Genomic DNA, 27,972 nt, shown 5'->3' with positions numbered 1-27,972 from the left:
GCCACCCAACGTGGCAAAAAAAAAAAAAAAAAAAAATCTGTATTTTTATATACGTGTTAGTATAGAGATGTGAATTCAGTTGTAAGCTCATAAAAACAGCAGTTGGTTGGAGTTTATATTGCAAACCAAATATACAGTGGACTGCCTTCTAGAGTGTATGTGTGGTCGGTGGGGGAGGGGAGGGCATAAGGCTTACGGGCTCAAAGTGCTGTATTAGGCCTCATAAAGGCACAACGTTGCTATGTAACGTGGAATGTAATCAGTGACCCAAAGCTATATATTAAAACAGGGTTCTGTTGAGGTTCACCCATTATTCTGTAATGGACAGTTGCTTTTTCATTTACAATAGTGATTGCTTCCATGAAGCAAAGGAGGACTTCTCTCCTTTGACACTGAGCCTGAACCCTGGAGGATCTCACTCTGCTTTACATTCAGTTTCCAATTCAGAGCCCCATCCTGTAGATCACCATTAATTTAACGCTCTTGTCTTCTCTGAGCTGGCACCTTTTACGAGTCATTGGATGTGGAGTGAATGATTACAAAGGCATAGTTTTCCATTTTTTTGCAGTGCTGCCTGGCTAAAGGTGAAATCTAGCCCCAAAGATGCCGCAAAAGAACAGTCTCTCCAGAAAGAAGATACTCAAGGGGAAAGTCAGTTGAGAGGTGCTGTTGAGCACGAAGCAGTGAGGTTTGTCCTGGCGTTCGTCAAGTCTTTGAAAAGTAAAGGCCCCCTTTCACGAGGATTGTAAAGTGAACTCTTCTCTTTCCCATGTATAAATTTGGCTATTTAAAATGGAAATCACTAAACTTTTCTGTCAAATTATGCAGCTCAGACAGTGAACCCCTTTTTTATTCCTTGTCTAATTCATTCAAAAATTATGTATGTGTCAGTTGTCTACCAATTGCTTGTTTTGTATATGGTACAGTTGTGAGCTCTCTGGAGACTTTTAAAAAGGGGGGCAAAAAGGACAGAATCCCAGGCGCTGCTTAGTAGAGAGGACATATCACTGACTATAATTTAAGATAGAACATCGTATGTCCCCTGAGAACTGAAGAGTTAAGAGCTGAGAGAGTTCAGAACGGGGACAGGACACCTCTGCAGAGATCTATGCTTTGTGGAGGGAGATGGAAAATCAATTAGGACTTAAAGAATAGGCTTTAAATAGGGGGTGATGAGGTGAGGCCATTCCATGACAAGAGAGCAGTGAAAACAGGTTGCTCTGCATTCATTTGGCTGGAATTGTTCTTGCAATTATAGGGAAGCCAAAGCAAAAGTGGACCATTAGATAATTTGATACTATTCACGTACCCTAAACTGAAAGCATCAAGCCCTAACACATACAGTAAGGTTGTTCCGAGTCAGCTTTTCCTTTCTGTTTTTATTTGACTTTTCTCTGCCTTTAGGGCTCTCCTGGGAGCCCATTTCTTTGAGCTGGAAGATACAGGAACAGCTTTGTTTTACAGCTGAGCAAGAAGTCCTAACTGCAGCAATGGCTAGTTTTCTCGAGAATATTCGTGGGTATTTCTTTTTTGTGGCTCTGCACACTCACTAGGAGTGCTCTTGCGGGTGAATGTCTTTTTACATGAAACGTTACACGGAGAGCTTTACTGGCCCAGAGGCTGCGTTACCTCCTGAGTCTTTAATGGGGCCAGGATTGGTGCTCTGGGGGATCCTGACTCCTGGTCTCTTTATGTGGTAATGCTACCTGCAGGTCAAGGCAGAATTGGTCTGAGTCTTTTGTACTGTCTGCTAGACTCACTTGGCTTGATGCTGAAATTTCCAAAAGATTAAAGGAATTAGAAGAATTAAAAGCCGAAGAAATGGACAAAATGCAAAAACAGAGGTAACTGTATGTTTCTGAGGTAGAGAAAAACCAAAGCAGCAGGGCTGTTCTACGTCATCTAGTCATTTTCACAACTAGTTGAGATTGTTGAGTGGTGTAGTCACACTTCTTATGTTTATTGACCATCTGCCTGCTTAAAGTACTTCGAAGTCACCTAAGAAGCCAACAGTGGAGCCCAGACTGGAGCCCCAGGGAGTCCTGGCTGGTTTGAGGAGAGTTAGGGTGACTCTGATACCATCCTCTAGGCTCAGTTGGCTTGATGCTGAAACTTCCAGAAGAACAAAGGAATTGAATGAACTCAAAACTGAAGAAATGGATAGACTTCAAAAACTGAGGTATGGGACTTTCCTGGTGGCGCAGTGGTTAAGAATCCGCCTGCCAATGCAGGGGACACGGGTTCGAGCCCTGGTCCAGGAAGATCCCACATGCCGCGGAGCAGCTAAGCCTGTGCGCCACAACTACTGAGCCTGTGCTCTAGAGCCCGCGAGCCACAACTACTGAAGCCTGTGCGCCTAGAGCCCGTGCTCTGCAACAAGAGAAGCCACCACAATGAGAAGCCCATCCACCGCAATGAAGAGTAGCCCCTGCTCGCCGCAACTAGAGAAAGCCCACGCGCAGCAACAAAGACCCAACACAACCATAAATAAATAAATAGATAGATTGATTAATTAATTAATAGGGGGAAAAAAACTGAGGTATGTGTTTGCTTCTGAGGAAGGACAGTGAATGCTTGCCTATTCTAATTGGTCTAGATAGTTTCACCACCAAGCTGGACCATTTGGGCCTAAGCTCACTAAATGAATGAATGAATGAATATCTGCATGCCTATGTGTATTTTACACAGTATTTTTGCTAGGAATTATTTCTTTTGTGTGGAGTTTGAATGATATGATATCTATAGTTTCGGAGGAGTTTAATCTGAAAGATCAGTATTATATCTGTTTGTCTGTACTGCACTCAGAGGTACTTTTCTCCTGGCTTGGTAGGGTAGGAGGTTGACATGCAATCTGCTCTTGTGAGTGGCTGTGTGGATACTTTTGCTTCACATGTTAGCTTGAGTGCAGCCTAAGGTTTTTGAATTAGTTTGCTTTTCCCATTTGCCCCCAAGAGTGTTACCACCTAACTACGGGCACGAAGAAGTTCATGAGAAGGTTTAGTTGATACTACTGCAGTTGGCTCATTTTTCTAGCTCTGATAATGATTCACCCTGAAGTCACATGAACAGAATTTTCGTTGACACAGCTGTGCATGCTGTCACTGGTCACGATAGAACGTTCACTCCCAGGCTGGAAGGGCTGTGGCTCTTGCTTTCGAGGGTGAGCACTGTGAACCACCACCCCAAACCAAGAGATAGGTCAGCACCCCTGCTCTCAAACTCCCTGTGAGTCCCTCTTCAGTTGCATCCCCTTCTTTCTCCCCAGAGTTCACCACTGTCCTGATTCCTGTGTTAATCTTTTCATTACCCTTATTCATAAATCTGTTATATAAGTGTGTATCACTAGCCATATATTGTTCATCCTGACAGCTGAGAAGCAAGCCCAAACCTAGCTAAACAAGGAAAAGGCCACGCTGCTGGTAGTAGATGAAGATTCCCAGGGAAAGTAGGCTGCACAGAGTCCATCCTGCACTTCCCTAGGAGTTTTTAGGTGCCCATCCTGGGAAGTTAATGGGCAAGGTCATGAATGAGTCCTTGCAAATGTAGGGCTTACCCCATTTGGGGCATCTGGAAGTGAACCAAGTGCAGTGGACTTCTGGAAGAAGCCTGGTCAGGGGGACAGCGGGCTGCCTTGCATAGTTTTCTGTTTTATTGCCAAGAAGTATTCTATTGCATGACTGTCCCACAGTCTGTTTATCCATCCTCCTGTGAATTAACCTTTGGGGTATTTTCCATTTTTAGTTAGTATGGGAGTTACTTTCTAGTTTTTCCACATCCTAGCTGACATTTGGTAATGTCTGGGGTTTTTGTTTTATTGTTTTTTAATTTTAGCCATTCTGGTGAGAGTGTGGTGGTATCTTGGTGGGATTTTAGTTTGTATTTTCTTGAAGTCTAATGATGATGAGCATCTGTTTTAGTGCTTATTGTCATGTGTCTGTTCAAGTCTTTTGCCCATTTTTTATCATTTTTTTAATTACTGATTTCTAAGAGTTTTAAAATATATTTTCTGGATTTGAGGCCCTTTTCAGAATATGTGCAGCAGATATTTTCTCACAATACTGTGGCTTGCCTATATATTTTCTTAATGGGGTCTTTTGATGACTAGAAGTTTTAAATTTTGATTAGGATCAGCTTATCAGTTTTTTCATTTTACAGTCTCTTCTGTGAAACAAGTAATCATTGCCAATGCTGACATCTCAAAGATGGTCTGTGTTTCCTTCTAAATGCTTTATAGTTTTAGGTTTTATTTTTATGTCTGCAATCCATTTTTTATTAATTTCTGTGCATGAGATGAGATGCTGACGCAAGTTCATTGTTTTCCTTATGGATATCTGGCTATTCTAGCACCATCTGATGGAAGGATTATTGACCTTGAGCTTTACTCTAGGGTCATCTGGGTGGACTGTTGGCTAAGGACCCTCATGTGGGTCTTTAGGTCTTTCCTTTGGGGTAGGTCAAACTATCCAGAGATGAGTCTTTTGATCTTCTGCCTGGAGGGTGAGGACCTGATGCCAGTGTCCTAGGAGCTGAGCTGGGCAGGAGGGTGGTGAGTCTTACCACTTGGCATTCAGCTCACGTACATGAACCCCCTCTTTTCAGTAGGGCACCTCCTGTCTCAATGTAATTGGCATCCCCTGGTCAAGAGGCCCCTCCAGAGAATGAGCAACCAGACTTCCCTCAGAGCTGGAGAGAGGCAGTGGTCCAGTTGTGCGAAGGAGGGAAAGGGACCTCGGGATCTAACTTCTCAAACATCATTTGACTCTTGTCTTTTATAGTTAAGCCACCGCCTCCCAGCTCACCCCCAGGCCTAGGCATACCTGGTGCTACCAGTCTTGGGCCTCTTTAAGTCAGCAGTACAAATTGTGTAAGTTCTCAGGTTTCCCCATTATGACCCTAGAATTCAGCTTTCTCAGGCCAGTAAGTTACTTACCACTTTTGTCCTTCTGCTTCCAGCACCATTTTCCCCCCTTGTCTTTGTGAGTTTATGTCTAATTGTGTTACTGTCGGGCTTGGAAGGGAACAAAATTGGTTTCATTTGTCGAGTCTTCTGCCCTCTTTAGTTGTTTCAAGGCAGCCATTATTCTTTCAAAATGGATTCAGAGCCTAATATACTTCTTCAGATGTTATCTCAGCCCTTGTCCTCAAAGTTAGGTTCACGACCAGCATTATTGCATCACCTGAAAGCTTGTTGGAAATGCAGACTCTCAGGCCTCCCTCAGACCAAGTGAATCAGAATCTGCATTTAACGAGATCCCCAGGGATTTCATATGGCCATGAAAATTAGAGGCCCTACAGTTTTTATAATCATTTGGTTTCCCTTCGGCTGGGGTGGTAAATAAATATGCACAATAGGATATTTTCTTGCTTTTGATTTTAATTTTCAGTTTTATTTCTAAATAGTGTTTCTGCCACCCAATTAGCGGATAAGGTAGAGAAGGCAGTTCTGGAGCGTTTGAAGCCTCTCCTGGTCAAGGCCCAGGTAATCTAGTTCATCCCGTGTGCTTGCCTTTTGGAAGTTTCAAATAAAAAGAGTTGCTCCAGAGGTCACACTGAGCCTTTGCAGGGCTGAGTGTCTGGCAGCTGGAAGCTGCGGTGCTGCTCCGTGCTTCATAGCGTGTGTGCAGTGCTGCTGGGGCCCCTTTGGGGCACCCACATGGTTGATGTGTCTTCTATTGTGAGGAAGGGAACCAGATGGGGGAAGAGAAAGTACCACTTTTGAGAAAGGTGAGATTTTAGTTTGGGGAATGAGTTTCTATTGCAATTTACGTTCTTAATCAAATAGAGCTATTGGTGGTGTTAGTGTTCCGTTCACTGCTTCCACTCTAATCCCATCACTGCTCTTTCACCTCAGTGATTTGGAATGATTTGCTCTATTTTTCCCAAGGAGAGAGATGTTAGGACAGCTTTCTGTGCACAAACCGGTACTTTCTTCAAGATGAAATTGCATAGAGCCTCACCAGTAGGTTGTGCCATCCTCCTATGAGCGGTGAGCTGAAGGCTACGGCCAGACCCTCTAGATCCACCCCGTAAATGGAAATAATCTTGTTTGTGTGAGTAGATGAGGCCACAGAAGAGCACTAGAATCTTAAATAGAATGAAGGACATTCTGGGACCCTGAACAGACCACTGAACTTCTGTATCTCTTGGTCTAAGAAATGTTAAATCATTTTTAGAGTCCATGGAAATCTCAGGACTATAGAACTGGGAGGGTTCTTAGTGGCCAAACCGTCCAACCTCCTTATGTTATCAGTGAGGAAACTGTGGAACAGAGAAGTTGAGTAATTGCACAAAAACACACAGCTACTCTGACAGTGTTTACAAAGTTGAGGGAAGACAAGGCGCAGAAAGCCAAGATCAGCACATGGCATTTATTTTCATGAAGACAGAGTGCTTTGAATTCCCGCAAAAAGCCTGATATAGCTAAAGCTGATGAACAGTTCCACACAGAAGTTATTCTGGGAGCAAAATCCATTTGTACTAATATGGGTTGTAAATGTTCATCATTCATGAGCATGCTTGTCTGTTTTAATAGAGAGTCAATTCTTCTGTGGAAGCAGATACTCGTTTGAAGGATCGACTGTCAGTGATCGCAGCAACAGCCCAGCCTGCGGAGAAGGTGTGTGTTGTGTGGGGCTGGCATTCTGGCCTGACACTGGTATTATTGCATGATAATGTCCTGGGTTGTAAGGAAAACTGATAGGCGGATTACCCTGCAAACACTAGACTATCCCGCTCCAGAGGGTGGAGGTTGTTTTTCATATTTGGCATATTCATTCTTACAGTGTATATTTAGCATTATGACTTAGATGAGCCTTGCAGACAGCTCACAGAAATCTCTAGAGCCACAGATTTTTTGTCAGCGTCTTTTTCCTTTCCTCCTGATGACAGAATGTGGGTAGACTGCGTGACCCTGAATGTTGATGGCCTGCGGCAGAAGAATGGCTGCCCTCATTTCCTCTGATTCAGCCTACTTTTGCTCATTACTGGCCTAATTTCCTTTATACTGAGGGCCTAATACTTCTTGTTAGGCAAGCATGTTTTGAGTGCCTAATAATGACCAGTACCTGGCCTGGCAGAGAGAAGAGGTGGCTCAGGAGCAAATGATAACATTTGAGAAGAATGGAAACATATCTTGTGGTTGGCCACCCTCGTGCTCTTCCTCCGGAGGACTTGTGTTCAGCATCTGTGGGAATGTTCCCACCCTGCCTAGGCGTAGGGACGGGGAGGTGCAGGCTGCCTCTAGTGGGTCTTTGTGGAGGTTGGAAAGAAGTTACTGCTTTACATGCTCAAAGCAAGTAAAGGGCAGAGCAAGGGTGAAGGTCTCAGAGTTAGAAGGAAGTTGGAATGAAGTTCCACCAGCCCAACCTTAGGAACGGGAAGAAAGATTTTGAGAATGTAACCCTGTTCTAATTTATTAAGCAATAGTTTAGTTTTGGTGTATTTTCATAATTTCTGCAATTGTAATTTTATTGTACCAATATTTTGTGACAGAATCTCACGTGAGGTGAGGCTTCTGAGACCGGAAGCTGAAAGCCTACCTCTGACTCGTACAGACTGGGCACGCTATGGCTGGATGCTTTGTGCATCAGAGCCGCCAAATACCTTTTTCCCTAGCAAAAAATGAGACTAGCCGCCCATCTAGGGAGGCAGCTCCATAAGGCATATTAATATGACAGAAATATGAAGTGGCCATAAATGCTGTCAGTGAAGTAGACATGTTTGAATATTACTAGAAATGATCATTCTTATATATAAGAATCATTCTGGAGGCATTAAATGGGCTTTAATACAATTTCTTGAAATAGAAAAGTAACTCTATCCAGTATTCAGTGTTCTGGGCTGCTGTTACACAGCATCACTGCACAGAATTTCCCAGGCAGCACCGTCAACAGTCAGTTTTTATAAATAACTGAGTAAAAACCAACTCATTGAAGTTGGCATGATGAAGTAAAAAGAGTTATTTTGCTGTGTTAACTTATAAAAGAGCTGTGGGACCTTGAACACATATTCCCAGAGTTCTCATCTCTCAAATGGAATAGACGTTTGCTGCGCTTTGCAAGTAAACTGAAGCTCTCGGTAGTTTTCTTGCAGACAAGACGATCCCTGGTATCAGGAAAAAGGTTTTGGAAAGGTGCCATCATAACGTGTTTGTCTCCTGCTGCTGCTGCCGCCACTAACTGAACTTGTGTGTGAAATGCACTTTTCCAAAGTGTGGTTTTTTTAATTAAAAGTTGTATATGCACGTGGCTAAAAATGCAAACGATTCAGAGAAAGTGTAATGTAAAAAGTAAAAGCCCCCCACAAACGGATACCATATGCTCTTCTGTATCCAGCTTCTTCCTTTATATTTTGGTGATCTTTCCATACCAGCATATTGGGACCTTATCTCTCATCTCGTAGTATTCTTGATATTCAATTCTTTAAATATTAAGAATGAAAATACAAATAAACACATCTTAACCAGACCTGTATTATTGGTTTAGTTGTCTCTAGATTTTTTTGTTAATTTTATTGTATTGGTTATTCAACTGATATTCATTTCTTTAACTTTGGTTAAGGTTGAGCATTTCTTTATATCTTGATTGGCCATTAATATATTTTCTTCTGTGAACCATTGATTAAAAGGTTTTAAAAATTACTATGGCGGTAACTGTTCTTCGTGCCAACCATTGTAAGTGTTCCAATGTGAAAATGCTCATGTAATCCTTACAACTCTGAAATATAGGATTATTATTTCCATGTTACAGACCAGAAGGTTGAGGCCCAGAGAGGTTAAGTAAACTTGCCCACACTTGGAGGCATACCAGTAGGCAGAACCAAGATTTAGTCCCAGGAATGTCTCATTCCAGAGCCTGATATGATTATTCCCCCAGCAGACATTCTTTGTAAAAGCCTCTTTCAGAGCAGATTATAGACATATATTAGAATCAAAAGAAATAACAACACGTATAAAAATGCTTTGCAAGCTGTAAAGTGAATGTAAAGAATACAAGGTCAAGAAAGGCTGGTCAAAGCTCTTCCAGGTTACAGGTAGAAAGTCTCAAGCAAAGACAAGAATCATGAACTTTTGTGATGTCATGAACAGATGTTTTTACAAAGCACTGAACCAAAAAGAGAATACTGTAGGTATGTCCTCTGTAGTATGTGACATGTGAAATATTGGACGTTCTTCTGAGTATAGCACAAGGAATATATTTGCTTTACCAACTGGCAAAACAGGTAATAAAGATAATTCGCAGTAATGGTACTCCTCAGTAATGGTACTCCTCAGTTGATGTTGCTGTTTAAATGACTGTGGTAGAAATTGTACTGATGTTACTGCTCTTGACGTTTACTGACTTAGGAGAGGTTAGATGTAGTGTAGAGACTGCGTGTTGGATCACTGCGTGGTTGGTTTATTATGAGTAGCATTAATCTTTAAGATCTCTGTTATTTCTGTATCGCCTCTCCATCCCCTTCCCTTGTTTTGCAGGCTACAGCTGTTGATTGTGAATCCAGTAGCATTCAGCAGCTGGATGATTTTTTGGAAGATGCCGCTCACGAGCTCTGGGCTGTGACTCACTCTAAGATCTCGGAGCCTGAGGCCTTAGCCACCTGGGGGGGCAGCAATGACAGCCCATGTCTGGAGGCCATGATGCTCCGCATGGAGGAAATGGAGGTAAGGCCGGGACTGCCAGCTCTGGTCGGTGGCTGGCTGCTGACTTCTGCCGAGCGCCACTTCTTCTCATGGCTCTGTAGCTTAGAACTTCAGAGTCACCTGGTCCTGAGCTTAAATCCCAGCTCGACTGCCAGCCCAGTGTACGGCCTTGGTAAAGTCCTGTACTCTCTCTAATAAGTAGGGTGCTTTTAAGGACAAAATGAGGTATGAAGTATCAGCACCCTGCCTGACACATAACTCATCTTTGGTATGGGATACGAAAGACACTGGACCGGAGCCCAGGCCCACCGATGCGACCAACAACTTAACTTCTTCATCCCTCAGCTTGTAAATGCTGTTCAGTTGCCTCTTCTGCTCTGCTAGCATGTGATCCCGGCAAATCACAGCTAACTTTACCTTCTCTAATTCCCATGATACTACTTTAGAACGCTTTTCTCAGAGAATTTTAGACCTCAAACATTACTCAAGCCAACCCCTGGATTGTTCTGAGCAGGAAATTGAGACCCAATAAGGGAGTAAGTGACGTGGCCAAGGTCACACAAAAATTCCCACCAGAGGTGGGCTGAGAATCCAGGTCTCCTGACTCCTAGTTCAGCATTTTCTTTTTAACTCCACCATGATGAAATCTCATTTTGGCTTTGCTGCTAAACAGAAACATTCTAGGGAAGGCAACTTTTAGTTGGTTTTTGAACATTTTAAAATGTGTAGTTCATCCTAGTCTTGTAACTGATTACCCCTCGTTAACTGTCTAGACCTGAAGCTCCAAAACGGTAGTCTGTAGCCACAGAGGCCATTTAAGGCAAATTAATTAAGAGTAAGTACATCACTCACATTTCAAGCGGTCAATAGTTAGCTGGTATATTGGACATGGCAAAAATAGAACATTTCCATCATCACTTCAAGCTCTAGTGGGCAGTGCTGGTCTAGATTAGATTAATTAGATTAATTGCTTCATTTTCTTTTACATTTCATCTCATGAACTAATCACTTCCTGGCCCTGGGAGATGCCTGTTTCTGGTAATGGGTCTATAGGAAATGTCTGCTGTACTGTCTCTGGTTTGTAATGAAACTAATTTTTTTCCTCATAAATTATACTTTTTTTTTTTTTTAAAGAAATACCAGGAGACGGTTCGCCAAAGATATAATAAAATTGTATTTACTGATCCTCATCTTTGGATGCAGGAAGAAAAAAATGGTGAGTGTTTCCCCACTTTTTCCCTCGACATTGTATTCTGAAAAATTTCAAACATACAGAAAAGTTGAAAAAATTCTGCAGTGGACACCCATATACGCATCTTCTAGATTCTACAATTAAAATGTTGCCGTGTTTGCTTTATCATATGTCTACTTATCCTCTGTGCATCCATCAATCCATCTTATTTTTGGATGCATTTCAGAGTAACTTGAAGACATCAGTACATCTTATCTGAAATATTTCAACATTTGTTATCACTAACTAGGGCTTAATATTTATTTATGGCTTTTTTTCCTTTTGAGATAAAATTCACATATAATAAAATGCACAGATCTTAACTTATTAAGTGTTAACTTATTAAGTGTTGTTTGATGGGTTTTGACAGACGGGCATACCTTTGTTACCCAACACTTCTCTCAAAACAGAGCTTCTCATCACTGTGGAGAGTTCCCCTATGCTCCTTCCCTGTCAGTTCCGCACCACCCAGGCAACGACTGTGCTTTTTTTTTTTTAACTATAGATTAGTTTTGCCTGTTTTAGAATTTCATATAAATGGAATCATACATGTATTTACTCTTTTGTCTAAGGCTTCTTTCATTTAGCATGATATCTTATAAATTTATCTATTACTTGTTTCCTATTGCCACAGTAACAAGTTTGTAACAAGTTAAAGCACAAATTTAGCAGTTTAAAACAAATTTTTTCTCTTACAGTTCCTGGAGGTCAGAAGTTTGAAGTGAGTCTTAAAGGGCTAAAATCAAGGTGGTGGCAGGGCTGGTTCCTTCTTCCACCTTCTAAGGCTGCCTGCAGTCCTTGGCTTGCAGCCATATTACTTCACACTGCTTCTGTTGTCACATTGCCTTCTCCTCTTCTGAGTCAAATCTTCCTCTGCCTGCTTGTTATAAGGACATGTTGATTACACTTAGGGGCCACCCCAGTGATCCAGGTTACTCTCCCCATCTCAAGATCCTTAAAGTCCCTCTTGCCATAGAGGGGACATTAACAGGTTCCAGGGAATAGAATGTGGAGCCAGTGTGCAGCCTACCACACTTTGTATCAGCGTTCATTCCTTTTTATTGCTGAGTAGTATTCCATTGTACGCATGTACCACATCTAGTTTATCCATTTGCCTGTAGATCTGCATTTGGTTATTTCTAGTTTGGGGCTATTAGAAATAAATCTGCTATGGGTGTATTCATGTATAGTCTTTGTATGGACATAAGTTTTCATTTCTCTTGGATAAACACCTGAGTAGACTTGCCAGGTTATGGGATAGGTACATGTTTAACTTTATAAAAAACTGCCAAACCTTTCCCCAAAGTGGCTGTACCGTTTTACACTCCCATCTACATTGAGTTCCTGTTGCTAGAGAGCTTTGCCAGTATTTGAATTGTCAGTCTTTTTCATTGTAACCATTCTGGTGGGCCTGTAGCAATATCTCTTTATGGCTTTAATTTCATTTCCTTGGTGAATAATGATGTTTAGAACATTTTCAAGTAGTTATTAGTCATTTGTATGTCTTCCTTTGTGAAGTGTCCAAATCTTTTGTACATTTTAAGAAATTGGATTGTCTTTTTATTTTTGAGTTGTAGGAATTCTTTATGCATTGTGGGTTTGAGTTCTTTGTCTCATATATATATATATATATATATATGTATATATAGTTTGTTTTCAAAACAGCTTTATTGGATGTAATTCACATACCATAAAATTTACCCTTTTAAAGAGTTCAGTAATTTTTAGTATATTTACAGAATTGTGCAGACGTCATTGCTAATTCCAGAACGTTTTCCTCACTGAAAAGAAGCCCTGCATCCAGTAGCATCACCCCTCATTCTCCCTCCCCTCATCCCAGCAGGCACTAATCTCGTCCAGCGGATATCTGCAAACATTCTTCCCCATCTATAGCTCACCTATTTATTTTCTCAAATGTGTTTTATTATGAGCAGACATTTTAAATTTTGATAAAGTCTAACCTGTCCATTTTTTCTTGTATAGTTTTTGCTTTCTCTGATCTAATAAACCTTTGCCTACTCCCAAGTTGAGAAGAGAGACTTGTTTTCCTCTAGAAGCTTCATGGTTTTAGCTTTTATGTGTGGGCCTGTGATCCATCTTGAATAAAAGTTTGCCTGTGGTTTGAGGTAGAGGTTCTTTTTTTTTTTCCACTAATGGATATCCACTTGTTCTTGCTCTGTTTGTTGAAAAGACTTTCACTTGTCTCTTCCACTTTAAAAAATTCATACATATGCGTTCTGGCTGCAGTTGCTAGGCTACTGTCACAATTTGGGCTGGGAAGTGTTACTCAAATTCTCTTTGACACATGCTTATCAGTTATTACTTTACGCAGTGAAAGGAGGAAAATAAACTGTGGTTAAACATTACCTCTAAAGGAATTTCAGTACTATGAGTATTAAGAGAAGTAAAGGAAATTGTGGATATAGAAGGTTTACAACAGCAGCTTATGTATATATACTTTTTTTAGAGTATGAGTTTGGGGTATTGTCTTAGGAAAAGTATTCTCCATGTCAAATTCTGACAGAAAGATGAGCCATCTAAACAAAATAACAAATTTGTTCCTTTTGTCTTCTGTAATTTTTCCAGCGCTATTCTTTGTTCATGTCAGTCTCTCTTTCCCCGATTCCTACTCCAGCTTCCATTTTCATCCTCACATGACAGTTGAACCATTCTTCGAGGCCCGGCTCATGTGATCCTACTCGGCCGTGCTTTTCCTGGCTTTCCTAGGCTGGAACTTTGCTCCCTTCCTGTGAACTCCCGTAGACTTTTGGCATGTCCTACCCTGTTAGAGCTCTTTATCTCTCCCAAAGAAGCCACAGAATCTTTGAGGCCAGAGAGTTTTGTCATATTCAGTTGTGTCCCGACGGTACCTAGCATGGGCCTGGCACAGGGACCCTTCTAATCATTGCTTAGTGAATCAGTGGGCATCTTTTCGTAAGGAAGCAGAGGAGAGGGAAGTGTTGAAGGGTGACTGTTTCACTGATGGTTTGGCCAATGGCCACAGTCAGGTTGCATCATGCAGAAGACAGCCTTACCAAGGACTCGGTGTTCTCTTTTTCAAGGACAATTTAAATTGTTAGTCACTATCTCTGACTCTGCTAGAGTCTAGGTTTGCATTTAAAAGGAGCTCTGAAATGAATTTTTGGACACTTTAAATCCAGAATCATGAAATCCTCATAAGAACCCTCTGTTTCTAATTGTTCTGATTGTATGTTCAGTTGCATCACAAAAACCAAATTTAAAGTGATTTTTGAATTGTGCAGTGTCGAACCTATATCTCTTATCTTCTCTTTTCTGAAATCAATTGAAAATTGATTGTACTCTCAGTAATATTTTCTAATATTCTTTTATTTTTTAGATGTTGGGGGTAGGAGTTTATTAATTAATTTATTTTTGCTGTGTTGGATCTTCATTTCTGTGCAAGGGCTTTCTCTAGTTGTGGCAAGTGGGGGCCACTCTTCATCACGGTGCACGGGCCTCTCACAATCACAGCCTCTGTTGTTGCGGAGCACAGGCTCCAGACGCGTAGGCTCAGTAGCTGTGGCTCATGGGCCTAGTTGCTCTGCAGCATGTGGGATCCTCCCAAACCAGGGCTTGAACCCGTGTCCCCTGCATTAGCAGGCAGATTCTCAACCACTGCACCACCAGGGAAGCCCTTCTCAGTAATATTTTTACAAAAACTGACTTTTGCAGTATTTCTGAGCATAAAAAATCATAAGCATATAAATATGTGAGTCAGATTCTACATTTTTAAATTAGTTATCTATTTTATACATATTAGTATATATATGTCAATCCCAATCTCACAATTCATCCCCCCCACCCTGCTTTCCCCCTTTGGTGTCCATATGTTTGTTCTCTACATCTGTGTCTCTATTTCTGCCTTGCAAACCGGTTCGTCTGTACCATTTTTCTAGATTCCACATAAATGCGTTAATATACGATATTTGTTTTTCTCTTTCTGACTTACTTCAGTCTGTATGACAGTCTCTAGGTCCATACACATCTCTACAAATGACCCAATTTCATTCCTTTTTATGGCTGAGTAATATTCCATTGTATATATGTACCACATCTTCTTTATCCATTCATCTGTTGATGGGCATTTAGGTTGCTTCCATGACCTGGCTATTGTCAATAGTGCTGCAATGAACATTGGGGTGCATGTGTCTTTTTGAATTATGATTTTCTCTGGGTGTGTGCCAGTAGTGGGATTCTACATTTGAAATGCATTTAAAATGATAAGTAATCCAAAACTCAAAAGAGCGGTCAAGCCTGCAAGGTATAGTTAATAAGTTAAATGTTTTGACTATCATCATGCAGATTTTTCCAACGAAGCCCAGAGACAAATCAGCTAATTAAGTGTTCAGGTGTGAATGGTTTTTTTCCTTCTCCAGCAATCAAATCATTTAAAGGTTAAAAAACAAACCCAACTGCTTAAGACTCCTCGGAATGGGGGCTGGATCCTAATGGAACCTGGCTTTGCACAGACTTCTTCAAAGAGTCTTCCAAAGAGCTGACAGCAGCTTTTAAACAAGTTCTTTATTTCTTAAAACTGACTCCTCATTGGTTTGTTTCTTGGTAACTTTTATTTTTTTATTTTTTAACGACAGTCCCCTTAATATTATTTATTTATTTATTTTTTGGCTGTATCGGGTCTTAGTTGCGGCGTGCGGGATCTTCTGTTGCAGCACGTGGGCTCCTCGCTGCGGTGTGCAAGCTTCTCTCCAGTTGTGGCGCGTGGGCTCTCTAGTTGTGGCGCGTGAGCTCCCGAGCACACAGGCTCAGTAGTTGCGGCGCTCGGGCTCTCCAGTTGTGGTGTGCAGGCTCTGCACTTGTGGCGCACAGGCTGAATTGCCCCGCAGCATGTGGGATCTTAGTTCCCCGACTAGGGATCGAACTGGTGTCCCCTGTATTGTAAGACAGATCCTCAACCACTGGACCACCACGGAAGTCCCTCTTGGGGACTTCTAAATTCCCCTTTTCATTTAAAACAAGGGCACTTTTTTCCCTTTGTACTGCTAATGCAACCTTTATGCTTAAGAGATGTGCCCATGACTTCCTCACAGGTTATTGGCCACCAAGACAGCTCTGATATATACACCAGCATTTCTTTATATGCAGTCATTTTATGCTTCTCCTTTTCTAGACCAAAAAATCCCAGCAGTAAGTGAAAGGCGTCTTTCTCCTCATCCAATCAGGATCACAAAGACAGCAGCTCGCAAAGACCCAGATGTGAACATCGTGTTAGAAAGGCCCTGCAATGGCACGTAAGTGGTAACGAGACTGTAAGATTTCATTGTAGTTGGTTGCCTTTGATGTTGTTAGATTTCACATTCCTTCAATTACCACAAGACAGAGAGAGATTCTCCTTTTGACCAAGATCTTGACAAACTCCAAGATGGCCCAGTAAAATAGTAGTGCTTATAAGATGGGCATTGAGTGTGTTGCATCTTAAGGATCCTTTCAGTAACGTTTAGCTGGTTTTTACGATTGAAAGCATCACACTGGCACAGGTGATTGTGCAGGTAATTACTGCAAGATCTGCTTTAAGAATTCTTTTGTCCGTGGGACACATGTTCCTCCTGTGTGGAGGGTTAGTCCGGTGTAAAGGAGAAACAATGAGTGGTGATAAGATGTTGCGTTTTGTTCAGTGTGAGGAAGGGAAATGGAGGTAAACCTTTGGTTGTCAAACCATCAGGGTGAATTAACAGTTTACCCTCGCTTGCAGATGATTTTGAATGCTCTCATCATTTTTATTTGCTCTCAGTTCCCTAGATGAAAGTGTGGGAACAGAGGAGAGACCGGAAAAAAGAGAGAATCCCCTTCTCTCCCTTTCAGAAGATGCTCAGCAGAAGGAAGGCCGAGCTGCTCTCTTTGTCCCGCGGGGCATGCGGCGCAGCATTGGTGACTACTGCCGCCGCTTCGAGCAGTACCTCCGGGTTACTGCGCACGAGGCTGTGGGCTCCTTCAACCCGTGGCTGATAGCTGAAAGGTCAGTAGAAGGTTTGTGCTTTGTTGAGGAACTGGGTGCCACGTGTCAACTTACGGAAAGGCTGGAGAAAGGCCTGGCCAGGGTCTCAGGCCGTGCTTTTGCGCCCTGGAGTTCCAGTGGCTGCTTCGGGGCTAGTGAACAGGCTTTCTCTGCTAAATGCCTCTCTTCAGGGAGAGGAGATGGGAAAACTGCATGGCTGATGGCATCCAAAGGAGCGTTCTGCAGACTCCCCTCCTTAGGTAGAGGCACAATATTCAAGACAGGACAGGTTTCCTGTTGCTGGTACTGAGGGCTGTGTCATCAGAGAACACAGATTATTACTGGGCAGGAAACAGTTATGATCATGAAATCTTCAAGGTCGGGACAAACTTACAGTAGGGGGCTTCCCTGGTGGGCAGTGGTTGAGAGTCCGCCTGCCGATGCTGGGGGACACGGGTTCATGCCCCGGTCCGGGAGGATCCCACATGCTGCGGAGCGGCTGGGCCCGTGGGCCATGGCCGCTGAGCCTGCGCGTCCAGAGCCTGTGCTCCACAATGGGAGAGGCCACAACAGTGAGAGGCCCGCGTACCGCAAAAAAAAAAAAAAAAAAAAAACTTACAGTAGGAGCAGCAGGCCTACAGCCTTTGCTACACTTAACCTCCTCCTTCTGGCTGTCGCCTCCCCTAAGAAGGGGAGTTTTGTGGAGTCAGAAAACAGTCCCACTGCTACTAAATATTTGAAGAATGGGTAGCCTTCTTTTACGTAAATAGTTAATTGAAAGATGTGTGTAAATTCCTTCTCTTAAAATGGAGCCCAAATTTAAATTCCTCATGAGCATCACTTTATTACATACGTGCAGATAATCTTCATCATTGAGCCAAGCAGTATACCATGATGACATTTCTTTCTTGAACAAGTTTCAAATGTATTCCAGGAGTTAATAATTGCCTCTTTTTAATTTGCCTATTCTTTTATGTATTTGTTATCGTTTCCCACATACTAGCCAACACGTCTGAACATAATTTTCCTCATGATCAGATATGTTGATTAATCTCTGTTTCTCGCCTCCACCCCGACTCTTTCTCCTGAGGCCCTCTTTCCTTCTGCCTCAGTCTGGCCCAGCCGCTTTCTAGGTCTGCAGTGTGGTTCTGGTCCTGGGAACCACGCTGAGTATGCGATTCTCCCTCCCATGTTAGGATCCTTGTTTTCTGTTTGCACGTGTCCTCCTCTTTCTTGGTTTATTCTCTTACTCTGATGGAGCCTATACTGCTTTGTGTATTAGAGGACATTTCTTGAGACTTAAAATGTTTGAAGGTGTCTATCTTCATACTTGATTGATGATTTGGCTGGGTTTTAAATTACTGGTTTATTACTTTATTTATTTATTTTTGGCTGTGTTGGGTCTTCGTTGCCGCACACGGGCTTTCTCTAGTTGCGGCCAGCAGGGGCTACTCTTCATTGTGGTGCGTGGGCTTCTCATTGCGGTGGCTTCTCTTGTTGCGGAGCGTGGACTCTAGGCGCACGGGTTTCAGTAGTTGTGGCTCACGGGCTCAGTAGTTGTGGCTCGCGAGCTCTAGAGCGCAGGCTCAGTAGTTGTGGTGCACGGGCGTAGTCGCTCCGCGGCATGTGGGATCTTCCCGGACCAGGGCTCGAACCCGTGTCCCCTGCATTGGCAAGCGGATTCTTAACCACTGCACCACCAGGAAAGCCCCAAATTACTGGTTTATTTTTTCCAAAGAATATACCTTCCTTTTATTGTGGGGGTCAAGCAGGGATCGTCAGGTAGCTGCCAGGAGCAGACGTGGAGACCCATCAGTCTAACTGCTTGTTCTGCAGATTCTCAGCCAGTTGGTTCATTTCCTACTGGATCCTTCATTCCACTTTCATGGTTCCTGGTTCTCTTACTTCCGGAGTCTTTCTGTGAGACGTGTTTTGTGAGACAGATCAGCTTGCTTTTCCTTGGCGTCTCCCTCTATGTACCCTAAGGTGTCGGCTTCCTCTGTATTGTTCCTCTGTACCGCTGAGTCAATTTTGATTCTTCCATGTGCTTTTTATCTTCCGAAAATCTTGGACATTTCTCATCTAGTTTTGTCTTTTTCTCCTTGCAGATTTCTGTGTTCATTTATCTCCTTTTATTTTGGTGGGCTTTTGGGTGAGATCAGAGATGATCACTTATGTTCTATCTCTCAGGCTTGGCCTGAAGTCCTGGGACTTCTCTTAATATACATACCCTTCAAAGCATATGAGACCCTTTGTTCTGTTGAGACGCGCATTTATTTTCTGGAGAGGAGAGTAGGTACACTTGACTCGCTTCCGTGTGTTAACACGCAGTCCTGTAGCATACTCACTGGTTTGCACAGAACCTGTCTGGATTGGTTAGGCTAACTGGCATCTTGGGAAGTCCAAAATAAGCTAAGGAAGATAGACTGTTCCTTGTATGTTCTTACCACTTGATTAACGATACATTTTGCTCATAGTTGTTTTGTAGATGTAGGGAAAAGCTCTCTCAGTTTATAAGGACTAATAGGTTAAGATGTTGAGGTCAGATCTATTAAAATACGCCTGAATTTCACGGATGTTCTCTTCTCCTGTCCTTGACCCTCAAGTGACAGCACATCTAAATATTCTAGCTCTGTTTTTGATCTCCCTTGTTTTGTTTCTTAATTTGAGTGTTCCAAAGATGAGAAGTATATTGATCAAATCTTGAAAAAGTATCCAAAGACAGTTGACTTCATCTGATAGCCTCTGGGTGAGGGAGAAGTAAGCTGAGTTTTTCTCCTTCTTTTAATATCTCCACTCCTCCCTCCACGAGAAAAGCACTGTTCCAGTGGTCAAATGGGGCAGGTGATATAAACTGGATGTAAATAAAAGAGTCATTCTGGAAGGGAAGGCTTCAGGTGATAATGCTTTTAATGAAAGCAAACTCTTAAAGGTTCCTTGTTTGAAAAACAAATCAGGAGACTTCTGGTTGAAAAGGTCAGATTGAGGGCTTCCCTGGTGGCGCAGTGGTTGGGGGTTTTCTGCCGATGCAGGGGACACAGGTTCGTGCCCCGGTCCGGGAAGATCCCACATGCCGCGGAGCGGCTGGGCCCGTGAGCCATGGCCGCTGAGCCTGCGCGTCCGGAGCCTGTGCTCCGCAACGGGAGAGGCCACAACAGTGAAAGGCCCGCGTATCGCAAAAAAAAGAAAAGAAAAGAAAAGGACAGATTGAACATATGATTTATCTCTACTCCCTATATCCCTAGCCCACTCTATGCCACTGAAAGACTAGATAAAAGGCATGAAACCATAGATGACAGCAAATAAGAAATAGCAAGAAAATTTTGAAAGCCACAAAGCAGTTAGAGAAATGGTAAGTGACTTAGCAGACCAGAGAGAGCCAAGTGCCTGATGAGGGTGGAGCCAAGACCCTGGCTGATTTGTGCAGAAGAACCTTGGTAAGACTCAGGAATGAGGAGCACTAGATGCGTGGGTCCAGGGGAGTCAGAAAGTAGGAGGCTTAGTTGAAACTCTCAGTCTTGAATATAGCAGATTGCTAAGCGATCCAGACATTTGCTGAAAACCATGAAAGCTACATAGGCTATTATAACAGAGAAAACATCTGCATAATAGGAGTTCCAGAATGTGAAAACAGGGAAAAAGGAGGAATGGAAAATTATTGAGGAAATACTATAGAAAAATCCCCAGAAGGTTGTTAGTCTCTAGATTGAAAGGGTTCGCCAGTTGCCCACTGTGAGTGAGTGAGTGAGTGAATAAATAAACAGAACAGAACACATCACGGCATGCTGTTGTGCAAAGGATAGGTGGGCATCCCAATGTAAGGAGAAGATGACAGAAGGTTCCAGAGAGTTAAAACTGGGCACATTCAAATAATCAGAAATGAGAATGGCATATTGTTGTCAGTAGCAACCCTGCTAGAAGATATTAGAGCATGCCTCCCATATTTACCCTAGAATTCTGTGCTCAGCTAAATTATTGATTAAATAAAAGGGTAGAATAAAGACAGTTTAAGGTATGCAAAGTGTCCAAAAATGTAGTTCCCATGCACTGTTTCTCAGTAAGCTACCAGAAGGTGTGTACCACCAGCACAAGGTGCACATTGAGAAAGAGGAAGACGGGATTTAGGAAACTTAAGACCCCAGCGTGGAACTTGCAAGAAAATGGGAAGAGCTATTTCTGAGAGAATTTTTCAGTGAGCATAGAAGGCAGCTAGTGTAGATTGGAGTCAGGAGGACAGAGGGCTCCAGGAGGAGTAGTTTCCAGCAGGGGAAGCCAGCGTGAGGAAGGTTAAAAAAGAAGAAGAAAACAGATACATTACCTCATGTGTTTGAATGTATTGGGAGCACCTTTGTGTTTCTCATAGTTTGAGGATGAATTAGTGATAGGAATATAGAAAGCAAAGCAAGCATAAAAACAAAGTAATCACTTCTGCTTCTAGTAATGACACAGTTGGTAATTTTGGACCGCCTCTCCCACTGAGGATAACTGTTAATAGAAAAGCTAGATTAAAAATAAAACGTACATGCTTGAAGGCACCAGGAAGTTAACTAGGTAATGAAGAATAACTGGGCCAGGATCCTGAGGAGACAGAGACCCAGGGAGGTTAGCCCTTGTCTGGCACTGGATTGGCAGTTCTGGAGGAAGATAAATGGTACTTTCAGTGGCCTTTTCAGATCAGAGGACAGAGGTGGAAATTAAGGGCTTGCCAAGGGCGGGGAACTGGCCTGATGAACTTCCCTCGTTTCTGATTGGGACCCTGAAGGGTGGCACTCTGGAATAAGGGTGACCGGGAAGCCGGCAGGCCCTCTCAGGACTCCACTCGGTTCCACGTCATCTCACTTCCTGAGATTGCGTTGAGGTGATTCTAGATTGTTGCCCCGCAGGCACCGAGCAGAAGCAAACTTAACATTTCTCTGAAGATTTATAATATCATCTTAGGATTGAAATTATTTCTGCAATTTTCAAATTCAGTGTCTGGTATATGGTAAAAAAAAAAAAAAAGGCAGGCAACAGAGAGACATGACAATAACAAGAACCAGACCCACAGCAGCTCCACATATCAGAGCCACTGGGCACAGATATTGGAATAACTGTGCCTACTATGTGCACAGAGATAAAGGACACACTTTAGAATTTTAGCAGAGAACGGGGAACTGAACTAAATCCACGTGGATGTTCGAGAACTGAAAAATACAAATTCTGAAATGAGCAGCTCATTGGATGGGCTTAATAGCCAATTAGACACATCAAAAGAAAAGATTAGAGCCTTTTGGCTCTCTGAGCAGCACCATGGCGTCAGCAAGAACAGGCGTCTTATGAAAGGCGGCCAAAAGGGAGCCAAGAAGAAAGTGGTTGACCCATTTTCTAAGAAAGATTGCTATGATGTGGAAGCACCAGCTATGTTCAATGTAAGAGATATTGGGAAAACACTAGACACGAGAACTCAGGGAACCAAAATCGCATCTGACAGCCTCAAGTGTTGTGTTTTTGAAGTGAGCCTTGCTGATCTGCAGAATGATGAGTTTGCATTTAGAAAATTTAAGCTAATTACTGAGGATGTTCAGGGCAAAAACTCCCTGACTAATTTCTGTGGCATGGATATTACCCATGACAAAATGTGCTCCCATGGTCAAAAAAATGTCAGACCATGATTGAAGCTCACGTTGATGGTTATTTGCTTCATCTATTCTGTGTGGGTTTTACTAAAAAATGCAACAGTCAGATTCGGAAGACCTTTTATGCCCAGCACCAGCAGGTCCGCCAGATCCGCAAGAAGATGAGGGAAATCATGACCCGAGAGGTGCAGACAACTGACTTGAAAGAGGTGGTCAATAAATTGATTCCAGACAGCATTGGAAAAGACATAGAAAAGGCTTGCCAATCTGTTTATCTGCTCCATGATGTCATTGTTAGAAAGGTAAAAATGCTGAAGAAGCCCAAGTTTGAATTGGGAAAACTCATGGAGCTACTTGGTGAAGGTAGTTGTTCTGGAAAAGCTACTGGGGACGAGGCAGGTGCTCGAGTTGAACGAGCTGATGGACATGAGCCAAGGATCTGCTGAAAATTCAGACTTTTAATGGTGACAAATAAAAGATCTTATTTATGAAAAAAATATTAGAGACTTGGGACATAGCACAGAAGAAAATATCCAGTGTGATGCACGGAGACACACAAAAAGATGAAAATAAAGAAGAGAGGATGAGGGACGTGGAGGGTAAAGGGACAAGGTCTAATATCCATGTGGCTGGAGTCACAGAAGGAGAGGAGAGAGGGAGAATGGGGCAGAAACCACACCCATAGAGAGGACGGCTGATAATTTCCCCAGATAACAAAAGGCATCAGGCCTAGATTCAAGGAGCTCTAAATGCCCCAAGCAAGAAAAATAAAAGAAATCCATATGTAGCATATCACAGTATTGCTGGAAAATGAAAGGCAAAGAGAGAATCTTAAAATCAGCCAGAGGAAGGAAAAAGGAGAAACAGAAACAATGGAAGCTGGATGACCTGGTGTATTTTCTAAAGTTCTAAAAGAGAAAGCTACCAATCTGGATCTAAGCCCAGTGAAATGTGTTTCAAGACGGAAGGCAATGAAGGTTCTAAACAAAGCTGAGAAAATTTATTACCAGTAGACCGTCACTATAGGAAGCATTAAAAGGGTATTTTTCAGGCAGAGCAAAAACAGTCACAGATGAAAAGTCAGAAATACGGGAAGGCATGAATTAAGAAAAAGTCAACATGTAGGTAAGTGAATATTGACTGTATAAAACAAAAAACTGATGTCTTATGGGTGTGTGTATGTATGTATATATACATCTGAAATCCATGACAAAAATAGCATATGAATTGGGAAGGGGATAAATAGAGTTAATATTCTAGTAAGGTTCTTGCATTGTCTGGGAAAATGGTAAGAATATCAATTAATGTTAGATTCTAAGTCAAGGATGCTCATTGTAATCTAGAGTGGCCACTAAAAGAATAGTAAGAGTGTTTAAAATCCAAGTTAATAGTGAGGAAAGAATGTAATTTAAACAATCACAAAATCCTAAAAAAGAAAAGAAAGAAGAGAGAACAAATAGACAAATAGAAAGTACGTAGTATTCTAGTAGTAGAAGCTCAAATATATCAGAATTACATTAAGTGAAAAAGAACTATACCCACCAATTAAAAGACGAAAGATTGTCAGATTAGCCAAAATAAAACTGGGACAGGAATTGGGGTAGAAGGGATGAGAGAAGGGGAAGGACACTTATCTTCGTTTACCTCTTTTGTATAATTCTGACTTTTGGAACTGTTAATGTTTCCTGTACATCCCTCCAAGTCATCAAGGATGGGGGCGGGCAGTGAAGGTTGACCCTAAATTGGAATACAAAAAGAAATATGACACTAACTGTATTTCCAAGAAATAACCATACTAAAGGGATACATACAGATAAGGCCTTGTCTGAGTTACTTTTTTTTGTTTGTTTGTTTTGTTTTTTTTGCGGTATGCGGGCCTCTCACTGTTGTGGCCTCTCCTGTTACGGAGCACAGGCTCCGACGCGCAGGCTCCGACGCGCAGGCTCAGCGGCCATGGCTCACGGGCCCAGCCGCTCCGCAGCATGTGGGATCTTCCCGGACCGGGGCACGAACCCGTGTCCCCTGCATCAGCAGGCGGACTCTCAACCACTGCGCCACCAGGGAAGCCCCTGAGTTACTTTTGAATGCAGTATTTTGACTCTGTACCTTCTGGCTAAAGACAAAAAGACTGTAAACACATATTAGATTCTAATAAGTAGGTTTCTTTTACCCAGCAGCGTGGGTTAACAATTCTAAAACTACTTTCTCTATATTTTAGGGTTGATCAAATAAATAAGTATATTGTGAATAATGAGAGCCAGGTTTCTGGGGGAAGGCTAGAATGAATCCCCTGTTTTGAAGTGGGATTGGAGGTATTATGAATTTATGGTTTTTGTTAGATATAGAAATAGACATGGGGTGTGTGTCTATGTGTCTGTTTGTCTGTCCGAGTCTATCTGCTGAGAGGGCCTAGAAGCGATGGCACACTTAGTAGCAATGAGCACACTTAGTACCCAGACTTTGGTTTCTAAATACTCTTCTCCATGAAAAGGTACCAGGGCTCCTTGGAGAAATAGCCGATTCCAAGACTGGGGCTGGGAAAATGTAAGATGAGGCTGAAACATCATCTTGTGGCAGAAAGGAAGTGTTCAAAGAATGATGGGAACGTGTCAAGAGGACCTGGGAGCTGGCTTGAAGGGGCTCCTACTGGCCAATCTGGGACACTTTGAGTATCAAAATAAGTAATAATAGAAACAGATTACAAACTGTTGAATAAAATAAGAATGTGTAAGACCAAGCCGATATAAATACATAAATAAGTAATAGAGAAGGGAAAGCTCTTCCATGTAGTTGGGAATGACAGAATTAGAAGATCAGTGTTGGCAACCCTGGAATAATTGATTCAGCAAGTTTGATGAGAAACAGGATATTTACATAGTCTCGAAGTATCTCCCTGCAATATAAGTATTAATTACAAAGGGAAAATAGTGACTTTACAAGGGAGAAACCTGGCAGACATCAGCGTAACTGTGTGATAGAAATTAGCACTCATCATAGTAAGACAAATAGCTGTATTGAGGGACACAGTATCCCTTCTGGACATTTGTCCCCAAAATGTAGAACCTGAACCTGACAAACCCAAATTGAGGGACATTCTAAAACAACAAAAAAATAGCCTTTACTCTTCAAAAAATGTTCAGGTCATGAAAGACAGATTGAAGAACGATTCTAGATGAAAATTGACTAAAGAGATGTGGCCACTGAATGCAACATGTGATCCTGCATTGAATCCTGGACTAGAAAATGTTTTCTTTTAAAGGACATTTTTTGGACAGTTGGCAAAAATTTGAAAAAGGTCTGTAGGTAAGATTAGATAATAGTATTGTATCCGTGTTAATGTTAAGATTTTTATAATTGTGTCAGGGTTATTTAAGAGAATGTCCTTGTTTTTAGGAAATGTACCCAGAAGTACCTGAGGGATATCAAGTCTGCAACTTACTCTCAAACAGTTTGGAGGCAGGAAAGTGTGTGTGTGTATGGGTGTGTGTGTATGTGTGTGTTGAGAGGAACCTGGAATTTCCTGCCCCCCGCCCCACAGAGAAGGCCCACACCCTTTTCCTCTGTCAGGCAGTTGGGTGGCTGTAGGAGGGAGATCTGGATTGGGGCTGGGTTGCAGCTAGTTAGTTTCCAGTCACCTCTGGTTTCAACCATCTCAAGGGTGAGGTCCGCCCCGTGTGTATTACAGGCCCCTCCCTCTAGCCTGACTTTGGGATCTCAGCACCACCATTTTACTGTCTAGGAAAGCCAGGCTTCTCACCTTGTTTTTCTTCTTTAAAATTATCTTGGCTATTCTTGGCCTCTTGAGTTTCCATTTAAATCTTAGAAGTGACTTGGTAAGTTCCTCAGCTGAGTAACAGAATGGCTCCCATACTTGGCTGTATGTACCTTTAGCTGTGTTGTTTGTCTTCCAGCTTTGCAGAAGAGCTTGTAGATGAAGCTCTGGGGGCCGTGGCTGCTGAATTCCAGGATGTGTGTGAAGATTATGCAGAAGCCGTGTTCACCTCAGAATTCTTGGAGGCGGCTACATAAAGGCTCTCCAAGGCAGGGCCCCCAGTGTCACTGGTGAGGGGGCGGCACCACCCTTTCTACTAGCCACAGGAAATCTTTTTCCTCAGCTGTCCATCCAGACCCAGAAGGTGCTTCCCACTGAAAGGAAGGAAGTGACAGTGAGGCCATCCTCACTTTGCATCTTCTCATTGTCAGAGCAATGGTTCTGGTAGTCTAGGATGGACTGTGTTATATTTATCAGTGCCCAGGAAACGTGAATCAATTATGACAGTATAATATTTGCTGAATGTATAATTTTCCCATTGAAATACCATGTTCATTACACTGGCTCAGTTTGGTGATCAGAGCGTTTTGAAAGATAACAGATAAGTCTTCACACAGGGATTCAAGTTGCTGTTGATCTGTGGGTGGCCTTGATGCCAGCACAAGTGCAATTACTCTCTGGTCCCATCACCTGGCTCGTGTTTGCTTCTTTGACAGTTTCCTACCAGGACACCTGTCCTGCCGGGTTACAGACTTGTGTCGAGCACAGGACTTAGTTATGCTGCCAAAACTGCTCCATCATTAAAGTGGGAACCCAGCAGTTATCTGTGTACAACGATAAACACACATTTCTCTAACTCTCAGTTGCTAGGCGCTTCTTCACATTTGAGTTCCTCAAGTCTTTTGTCGCTGTGGGTTGACATATTCTGATATACAGAACTCTGAATTCAGAGGAAGTTTGAGGACATCAGGAGAGGCCGGCCTTCTCTGGGGCCTGGTCAGAGGTACAGAGCTCACCCCCCTCTCTGCTGAGGTCACAAGTTGCTATGTTTCCACACCAAAAAGGAGCCTGTGTGGGAGGAGAAAACAGATCTGGGTAGCGTGAAGACCACAGGGTCTCCCCCAAGAAAGGAAGAAACTTTAAGAACCACAATAGCTTGGTCCTCGAACGTCTTATAAGTCATATTTTACCAAGAGAAAAGCCTCTGTGTTTTCAGAAACTCTGGATTCAGAAAAAGAAAAGGAATGTGTATAAAATAAGGCCACTGCCTCGAAAAAGTTTCCCTCACTTTTTTGCCTGGGGCTTGGTGAAAGAAATGTGGAGAACGAGTGGCGTGAGACACACCCCACAGAATAATGTGAATCCTTTTATAGCACATATAGTGTTGTCATCGGGGATTTTTCTCTGAAGTACAAGAATTTCAGGTGATAATTTAAACTGCTTGATCACACTTACTTGTGCAAAATTGATTTTTGTTTAATGTTAATGTTTTCCTGCTTAATTTTATATAAACTCAGAATTTAAAAGACTTCAAGGGAAATTAAAGGTCCTCTATTTGAGGAGTTATATATGTACACTTGATAGGAGTGTCTGTTATTGATAATTTGTGTGGCAGTTTTTACTGTGCTCATTTTTTAAATAAACTCAATATTTTAAAGTATGTACATGTCGGTTTGAAAAAATTTACATCTCCTTTTTTTTTCCAGGCAAAGTGAAATGTGATTTACAGAAACCACTGAGAAT

The 27,972-nt window shown here is 42.3% G+C and overlaps 1 protein-coding gene and 1 pseudogene across 5 annotated transcripts in view; both read left to right on the top strand.

Moving 5' to 3' along the window:
* Positions 1-27,972, top strand: part of KIAA0753 (KIAA0753 ortholog) — a 67,707-nt gene that overhangs the window by 32,806 nt on the left and 6,929 nt on the right. The window contains exons 10-19 of one of the 5 annotated variants that reach the window (XM_073798476.1): positions 569-688; positions 1,755-1,844; positions 2,090-2,179; positions 5,401-5,479; positions 6,533-6,616; positions 9,473-9,658; positions 10,772-10,853; positions 16,018-16,138; positions 16,639-16,863; positions 26,369-27,889. In XM_073798476.1, coding sequence (XP_073654577.1) covers positions 569-688; positions 1,755-1,844; positions 2,090-2,179; positions 5,401-5,479; positions 6,533-6,616; positions 9,473-9,658; positions 10,772-10,853; positions 16,018-16,138; positions 16,639-16,863; positions 26,369-26,486 — 1,195 coding nt within the window. In that variant the 3' untranslated portion in view covers positions 26,487-27,889. Of the gene's footprint in view, positions 1-568; positions 689-1,754; positions 1,845-2,089; positions 2,180-5,400; positions 5,480-6,532; positions 6,617-9,472; positions 9,659-10,771; positions 10,854-16,017; positions 16,139-16,638; positions 16,864-26,368; positions 27,890-27,972 lie in introns of those variants that run through there. The other 4 variants (XR_002174730.3, XM_019926831.3, XR_002174731.3 and 1 more) reach the window with 4 other exon arrangements.
* Positions 16,874-26,498, top strand: LOC109548606 (small ribosomal subunit protein eS1 pseudogene; annotated as a pseudogene).

This window comes from Tursiops truncatus, chromosome 20, assembly GCF_011762595.2.
Source record: "Tursiops truncatus isolate mTurTru1 chromosome 20, mTurTru1.mat.Y, whole genome shotgun sequence".
NCBI lineage: Eukaryota > Metazoa > Chordata > Mammalia > Artiodactyla > Delphinidae > Tursiops > Tursiops truncatus.
The sequence above is the reverse complement of the archived record's forward strand: the minus strand, read 5'-3'. Positions and strand labels throughout refer to the sequence as shown.